Source organism: Herpailurus yagouaroundi, unplaced genomic scaffold, assembly GCF_014898765.1.
Source record: "Herpailurus yagouaroundi ecotype Mexico unplaced genomic scaffold, PumYag 193, whole genome shotgun sequence".
Taxonomy (NCBI): domain Eukaryota; kingdom Metazoa; phylum Chordata; class Mammalia; order Carnivora; family Felidae; genus Herpailurus; species Herpailurus yagouaroundi.
This window is the reverse complement of record NW_024412424.1, coordinates 8,209,905-8,218,404: the sequence shown is the minus strand read 5'-3', so window position 1 is coordinate 8,218,404 and position 8,500 is coordinate 8,209,905. Positions and strand designations below refer to the sequence as shown.

General features: G+C 53.7%; 1 protein-coding gene across 5 annotated transcripts in view; it reads right to left on the bottom strand.

Annotated features, from left to right (window-relative positions):
* Positions 1-7,253: 7,253 nt before the first annotated feature.
* The window catches only part of HEMK1 (HemK methyltransferase 1, mitochondrial release factors N(5)-glutamine), a 10,099-nt gene continuing 8,852 nt past the window's right edge, over positions 7,254-8,500 (bottom strand). For 4 of the 5 annotated variants that reach the window (XM_040445487.1, XM_040445489.1, XM_040445490.1 and 1 more), the window contains 3 exons: positions 8,103-8,198; positions 7,838-7,951; positions 7,254-7,674 (listed from right to left, as the gene is read on the bottom strand). In XM_040445487.1, coding sequence (XP_040301421.1) covers positions 7,614-7,674; positions 7,838-7,951; positions 8,103-8,198 — 271 coding nt within the window. In that variant the 3' untranslated portion in view covers positions 7,254-7,613. The remainder of the gene's footprint in view (positions 7,675-7,837; positions 7,952-8,102; positions 8,199-8,500) is intronic. The other variant, XM_040445488.1, reaches the window with a different exon arrangement.

The following is an 8,500-nucleotide window of genomic DNA, read 5'->3' as shown; positions in this document are numbered from 1 at the left end:
TCCCTCTCTGTTCTTTTCATATTTTTAGCTATCGTAAGGAGCCCAATTTTAAAAACCACGCACAGACTCAAATGGGCACACCATCAAATTATGACACATTAGATTCCTCCCCTTGTGTCCAGAGAACCGGGTTTGTGCTGAGCTTGAAATAAATCTTCTCTTGCTGTCCCTGTGAATGAAAGAGACTGCAAGGTGGCCTTCAGAAACACTGCCACCACTTGTAACCACCTCTTTGTGGGAGTCAGGGGTCACTTGGTCCTGTGCCACTGAAATCAAACCCTGAAAGAAGCTAGACACCAAAGCTGACCTGAGACTGCAACTCCTATCCCAACCCCCAGTCCAAACGTGTGTTCACTGCTGTCCTCCTGATGGACTTAACGCTGAGAAAATGTTGAGAATTTGAACTTTAAAAATACATTCATGTTTAAGGTACTGCTTTTATCTTTGTAAAACTACATGGTGGAGTTGCACCTGAAGCTTGCTTTGAAAGAACAAACTCCACAGCTCTAAAGGGCTGGGCAGAGTGAGGAAGAGATGGCGCACTTCTGTGCAGGCAGAGAGAGGGAGCTGTAGTTAGTTCTTGAGCTGTGGAATGCCTTCAAGGAGGGCTTTAGGCACATCCACCCAGCGCCTCCTCCCAGGATCTCCTGGGCCTGGGGACCTAAAACGCCTCTGCCACCAGGCAGGCTTCATACCCCTTATGCTGAGGTAGGACTCACCTTCCCACCCACTTGTCAGCTGAGAAGCAGAGTCTGATGTCTATCAGTCCCACCCCACGTCCAGGGGACATCAGTCTCCTTTCGGTAGCAGCCACTCTCACTGCCCTCCCCTCCCCCGCATGCTGGGGCTCTGCATCTGGTTCCTCTGCTGCGGAGTATGAAAGCTGGGCACCTGGGAAGGAAGGAAGCTTGCTCCACGTCTGGTGCTTCTGTTTGACTTGCCACTTTCCCCTTTGTCTGGAAACTCAGGTCAGCCCTGCCGCTCCCCCCACCCCCAGGCATCTGAGCCTCTCCGGGAACTGAGGCCTGGGATGCAGTCAGCCTCCAGAGGGGGCCTGCTCAAAGTCCCCGCCCACTAGCTGGGACATCAGAGGACTGGTTCAAACCCCAGCATGGCCGCTTCCTGGTTGTGTGATGTTGGGCAACTTAAGTCTTAGTCTCTTCACCTGTCTAGTGGCCAAGAAAGCCATTCCTGATGTGCAGACAGGATTTATGCCAGCATGTGCAGCACCTGGCACCTGGCATGTGGAGATGCCTGGTTACTGGGCCTGGGAGGGTGGTCTTCCCAATTTTACCTCAAGGGCTGTCTATGCCCTATGACCTATGCCACCACTGGTCGCATCTGGATCTCCTGACGCCCTTGTCCATTGTCCAACACTGCTTCTGGCATGTCTGATGGCATCCCACACTCTCGAGCTGACTATCCTTAACATTCCACTCTCCAATTTAGGGTGGCCCCAGGCTCTAGTCAGAGTCATGGGTCCCATTGTCCCGGACATCTCCTCCACCCAACCCCTCAGCAATGGTTGAAGTCAGTTCTGTTTAGGAGCAACCTGAAGAGCCATATGAAATAGCCACACCATCCAAGTAAATGACCACAGGCCCTTGGCAGCAATGGAGGTGGAGAGCACTGCACAACAAGTCAGGAGGTAAGTGCTATGTGACCCCTAGTAAGCCCCTTCCTTGGAACTGTTTGGAAAGAGGGAGATCAAGGAGTAGACGTTAGTCTTGCTAAAAATCCACCCCTCGCAATATGATCAGGCCCTCTTGGCTTCATCGAAAGCATATTAGGAGAATCCAGATTCCCAGACCTGCCATGAGGCACATCAGCCCATGCCTGGACTCCCAGTAGCTCTCCTTGTGGCTCCTCAGATGGGACCATGGCTTCAAGAGCCCCAGGACTTGGCCAGCCTGAACAGGGACAGGATCAAGGACTCTAGCTGGCCATTTCAGGTTTGGTTATCACAGGCCGAGAATCCCAAGAATGACTCAATTTTATCTGAGCCACAAAGCCCAGTCCAGACCCGAAGCAGGAGCTGGGCACTGGCTGATGACTGGAAGGAGACAAACCCTTCACAACTCACACAGAGGGTTCAGATCCATCAGCTTGAAGTCAGGCACTCTTGTGCCCATTTCACAGATGTGGTACTGGCAACCCAGAGTGCAGGGCCCCTGCTCATCTTCATATACTCAAGAGGTGCTGGATCCAGTCCCTGACATCCTCTCTGAAGGCCTGGGTGGCCCCCATGCCACAGAGATGGGCCATGGAAGCCAGCCTTGCCTCCTTTCCCCTGATCGCAGTCCTATTCCATAGCTGCCCCTGGTGCCAGGGCAGCCTCTCCAGGGCCCACCCCGAGCAGTCTTCCAGTCTTCTCTACCACGTTAGACCTGTGGATAGGGAGCCTGGGCAGCTCAGGTCTCCAGATGGAGGGGTGTTCCCCATCCCCACCTCAGCCACCCCCCTTCTCAGAGCAGAGGTATTCAAGGCAATCTATCATGCACCTCAAATTTCCTCCAGCTCCTGCCCATTTCCAAAGCCACTTCCATTTTTAGGTATTTGTGACAGCAACACTTCAAGTAGCAAAATCTGTACTAGTTTCCTACTGCTGCTGTAACAGTGGCTTAAAACCACACAAATTTATCATTTTATAGCCCCGGAGGTCAGAAGTCCAAAATTAGTTTCACCAGGCGAAAATCAAGGCGCTGGCAGGATTCTATTCTTTCTTGAGGCTCTAGGGGAGAATCTATTTCCTCGCCCTTGCCAGTGTCTAGAGGCTGTCTGCATTCCTTGGCTCATGGCCCTTTTCCCCAGCACACTGCCTCCCTGTGACCTCTGCTTCCCTCGAATCTCCTTCCCCATCCCCATTTTATAAGGACCCTTGTTGATTACACTGAACTCATCTGAATAATCCAGGATAATCCTTCCATTTCAAGATCCTTAACTTAATCACACCTGCAGTTCCTTTTGCCATGTGAGGTAACACATTCACAGGTTTGGGGGATTAGGACACAGACATCTTAGGGGCCATTTTTCTGTCTGCCACAGGAGGGGTAGGGTTGCTTTGCCAATCCCAAGCCCCATCCAGAAGCCTTGTCCAGGACTGAGGAGTCCTGACAGGGGATCAGGCCGCTGTTCTGGCCAAGACTCTGGGTGGGGGCTGGCCAGGGCCCAGAGCTCCAGGAAACCTGGCACCTGCCCCCGTTGCCGCCAAGAACAGCCTGTACTCCTGGCGCAGCCGCTGTGCACAGATTAGGTGCACTTGAGCCCATTAGTAGCCATGGCTTAACTCGGACAGCTGCCTAGTTTGGGTGGGAGGCTGGGCCCTCATAGCTTCTTCTCTCCCTATTGACCAGAATATGCAAAAGCTGCTGTCAGATCAGACAAGAGCCACACAGGAAGTTCCAGCTCCATTCTAGAAAATACACACATTGTTGGTTTATGAGTGGACATTACTGACCTTAGGGTATGCCAGACCCACATGGGGCCCTAGAGAGATGAGGGAGACAGGAAGGTTTCCAAATGCATGGGGCAGAATGTCATCAGTGCTGGCAGAAGTTTGGGCTAGGAGCATGGTATGTAGGAGGGAAGGAGGACAGAGGGATCAGGGCGGGTGTTCTGGAGGAGGCAGCATCTATGTTGGAGCTTGAAGGGAGAGGAGGAATCATTTGGATGGCAGTGGTGGGCAAGGCATTCCTGATGGGAGACACTGCCTGGGCAAAGGGAAGGAGGTATGTTTAGGGAATAGAGAGTCCTGCGAGGAAGCTGCAGTCCAGGGCGGTGGACAAAAGAATCCGAAGGTGGACAGGGAAGGACATGCTGGCCTGAAAAGGTTAAAGCAGCTCTCAAAGCCTGTCAGCAGTGGAACACTTTGTTCTGATGGAAGCTTACTCAGAGCACTGATGGGGCTTTAAAAGGGGTCCACACAGGGCCTTTCCCACAGCCATCACCACCCCCCTCCCACCTCTTCAGACCTGGACTCTGCAGGACACAGTGACCATACTTAGGTCATGAGGAGACAGCCAAGGGTTTAGGGCAGGGATTGGCAGCAGTCAATGGCCCAGGCTCCAGGTACAGGGTGGTGGCAGAAAAGGGTTTAGGGGCGAGGTACCTGGGTGTCTCAGTCAGTTAAGTGTCTGACTTCGACTCAGGTCATGATCTCACAGTCTGTGAGTTCAAGCCCTGTGTTGGGCTCTGTGCTGACAGCTCAGATCCTGGAGCCTGCTTCAGATTTTGTCTCCCTCTCTCTCTGCCCCTCCCCCACTTGTGCTCGCGTGCTCTCTCTCTCTCTCTCTCTCTCTCTCTCTCTCTCTCTCTCTCAAAAATAAATAAACATTGGGACACCTGGGTGGTTCAGTCAGTTAAGCATCCAACTTTGGCTCAGGTCATGATCTCACAGTTCATGGGTTTGAGCCCCATGTCAGGGGGCTGTCATGTCAGCTGTGCTGACAGCTCAGAGCCTGAAGCCTGCTTCAGATTCTGTGTCTCCCTCTCCCTCTGCCCCTCCCTGATCATTCTGTCTCTCCCTGTCTCTCAAAAATAAATAAACATTAAGAAAAAAATTTTTAAATAAACATTAAAAAAACTTTAAAAATTAAAAAGAAAAGGCTTTACGAGTTTAGGGGTACATTTCAATAGGGCAGCTAGATGAGCCCCCATGGAGAAACCTAAGGGCAGTTAGGACAAGCACCCAACTGTGAGACAAAGCCTGTTTCCTCAACTGTCAGCAAACAGGATGGAATTGCTTTCCCAGTACATCAGTCAAGGACTCCTACACCCCCTGCCCATGCTTAGGGTTGGCTGAAGAAGGCTGGAAGGGCAGTAGACACATCCCTCAAGATCTCAGGGGTCTGAAGAGCCTGGACTCTACCATCAGCTCCATAACACATGCTGGGGCGGGGGTGGGGGGGTACTCATCTCCTGCTTTGGCCCCAGGAAGGAGGGAGGAGATAGGGCAGGTGAGCCTGGCTTTCCTGGGCAGAGCCACTGATTGTTGTGGCCTGGACCTCAGGGCATTCAAGTCCTAGTGCAGAGAGGAGGTGCTGAGGGAAATCTAGGCGGCCAGACTACCAGCCTCTTGGGGGCTCCATCTCCAGAGAGCAGGTAGACGTCAAGAGCCCAAGAGTGAAATCCCTGCCTTCCCTCCTTTCCAAACTGCCATTTCTCTGCCTGCTTTGTTTTGGTGTCAAGCACCAGACAGACGCGTAAGGGTACAGGCCCTCCTTGTGTCTCCCCACATGTCTGCTCTCTGGAGCAAGCGGTGAAAACACAATGCCCCGTCAAAGGTGCATCCCGCGGACTCCTCAGAACCATCCTATGAGATAAAGCACAGGGTCCCATTTATCAGGTATGAAAGCCAAGGCTGAGGGAGGTGAGGTCATCTGGCCAAGGTCACATCCTGGTGAGGGGCAGATGCCAAGATCTGAACTCAGGGTGGTGTGGCTTCAACATCAGAGCTCAATGTCCAAGGCCCAATCAAGCCAGTGCTGTACGTGGTCCCCACAGGGGCCTCTGGCCACCCCTCTAGCTGCAGGCTTGAGGCCCGGCCCGCCAGTCCACTTGGCCTGCATCTCTTTATCAGAGGAGTCAAGCCTCATGGTTTTCTAGGAAGGTTGTCTCCAAAGGTTGCTCCTGCTTCTGTGACCCCAGCTGCCCCGACACTGTAATTCCCATCATTATGGTCTCTTGGGGTGACATATCCACATGCTTGCCAAGACCTTTCCTTGGTGATAGGTCCAAGGCCAGGAGAGTGAAACCATCAGGGAAGCCAGTACTGGCTGAGGTGTGGCCCAGGCTGTGGAACAATGGGGCAGGTTGCCTTGAGATGCTGCTGAAGACAGCAGGAGCTGAAGGGCACAGGGAGAAGAGATGGGCGATACTGGTAAGGACCTATGTGGGCAGAGGTTGGAGAGCACAAGGAGGCTCAGAAAGCCAGGAACCTCTCTCTGGCTGTGCCCTACAGCACCCTCCCAGGTTCCTTCTAGGCAGCCATGATGGGGAGTCCCTGATCCTCCTCAAACAAAGTCAGGAGGAGCTTGGAGTCCATGTGGCTGGCATTGGGCAAGGAGCAGGACACAGGAGGCTTAGGAGCTGCAGTGTGGCCCCTGCTAAGGCAGATGTGACCCTCAGCACAGTAGGGGAAGGAGTGGGTCACTCAAGCCAGGTATGAGCCCAGCAACACAGACTCCCCAAAGGCAGGGACCTAACTTCCCATCTCCACTTGGCTACTTCCCACCATGGGATGTCAGGCAGGCCACATCTTCTCTTGGGGAGTCCCTGCTGGAGGAGTGAGGATCCAGATGCCAGCTCACACCCCACCTGGCTGACTGAGGCTAAAATGAGGCTGCCACCTTACACTGGCCTTGGAGCCAGAAGAGCCAGCTTCTTGCAGGGAAAGGAGCTGCCCGAGGTCCCAGTGCAAGACACAGCCCTGGAGCCCAGCATCCTAGCTTTAGGAGAGGATACCGACCACCAGACCATACTGCCTCTGGCCACCGTACCACCAGGTCAGGCCCTTGAAAGTGCCAGTGGGATGAGCCAGTCTGGTCTGGCATGTTCCTCAGGACCCACTCTGATGCAGATTCACACCAGCACCTGCCAACTGGGAGGTTTCCTGTCGCTGTGGACAGAAGGGCTGGGCTTTCGGGCCTCCTGGTGGCCACAAGTCTGCACAGACCAGAGCTTGGGTGGAGGTCACAACCAGCTACCTGCGCTGTCTGGGTTTCTCACTCTCCCCAGCTCCAACCAGGGACAGATGGGTTACCTGAAACTGCAAGGTCAACTTGGAAGGAATGTTTTAGCCAAAAGCTATGAGAATAAAAAGTAAATGTAAACGCTGCTTACTCCTTACTGGCTCAAGCCTTCAGTGAAATAAATAAGGATAGGTGACCCCAGAACTGTGCACTAAAGACCCTCAGCCCAATCCCCTCCAGAAAGCAGGCAGTCAGCTCTGAGCTGAAATTCAGATGACACTCCTGTGCTCAGAGCCTAGACCCAGTCAGGGTGTGTAGGAGTGTACCTAGGGCAGTTGAGGGCTAGGTCAAACCCTAGGAGTGAGTTGATCAGTCCCAAGGCCCTGGCATCCAAGGCCAAAAGGAGCACCCATGTGCCTTTCTCCACACTGCACTCTCACACCACCAGATGGGAGACTGATGGCTAGTCCTGCTGGAGCAGGAGGAAGCTCTTACTCCCAGCACTGCCTGGGGACAAGGGGGCAGGGGACCCACAAATCACAGTAACAAAACATTAGACGACTATTTGTTGGTCTCTCGACACTTTATTGACCATATCTCCCAACATCCCCAAGGCAATTCCACTCACAGAGACACTGAACAACCTACCCTTGGCCACACTGATGTGATGGGAAGCCAGAATGGGAACCTAGGTCTGCTCAGCTCTGAGCCAAACTATGGATATCCTTGTTCTTTCCCACCCCAAGAAGGACATCCCCACCCCTGCTTCTATCCCCAAGTCTCCCAGAAATGTGGAGCTTGGGGAATCACAGAGCCATGGGAAATGTCATAACCATCTGGGTTCTAGAAAGTGCCATCACCTCCCTCCAAGTAGCATTCCAGGAAGAAGGATCAGCCAGGCACTCTGGTAGGCTGGGGCCCTGGTCAGGCTTCCATAAGGCAGCCACACTGTGGCCCAGACCTCCGGATATGCAGGAACCTGGGCCTAAGGAGACAGGGACAAGAGGCCAATCATTGCCTGAATCCCAGGGGATGAGCAGAGTGTGGGAACAGCACATTCTCCCCACAGCCAGAGCTGTGGATGGCCTGAGTGGAAGAACCAGTGTGGCTATGACTATGGAGGTAGGGGTGGGGTAGGTAGAGCTCACCTCCCACAGAAATCCTTGCGCACAGCCACGAGATCAAGGGACAGGTCAGGCCGGCTCTGAAGCCAGCTGCCAACAAGCTCTGGATGTCTTGGGTCCACTTCTAAGAAGATGCTCCTACATGGAGGAGAAATGGGTCAGCTCAACCAGGCAGGACTAGGACCTGCATTTCTGGGTTACCTGGACCGGGAGGCATGGGGGCAGAATGACTGTCAGGGCAGGCCTAGTACACACTGGGACAGATCCAGGAGACCTGCCCTATCCATACCCAGAGTCCTTCAGAAGCCAAGGTGCCAGGGCCAAGATGTGGGTAATGATGTCCATGCCCTCCTCCCCACCATCCAGGGCTACTGGGTCTTCATAGCTGAAGGGAAAACAGTGGAAGGTGAGAGTCTGGGACAGGGGGTATCTTAAACTGAGCAGGGCCCTCCACAAAGGGGCCCCATGGAACTTACACTCTGGGCTGAGAGGAAAATCTGAGGACACAGAGGAAGGAGACCCCAAACAGCAGCTCTGATGCCCCTACCTCCTATAGGCAGCAGCCCACCAGGCAGTGCTGGGAGTGCTTAGCGAATCCCACTGACTGATAGCAAGGCAAGGCTGTTCCTATGCTTAGTCGGGGGGGGGGGGGGGGGGGGGGGGGCGGTCAAAAAGGGCAAAAAAAAA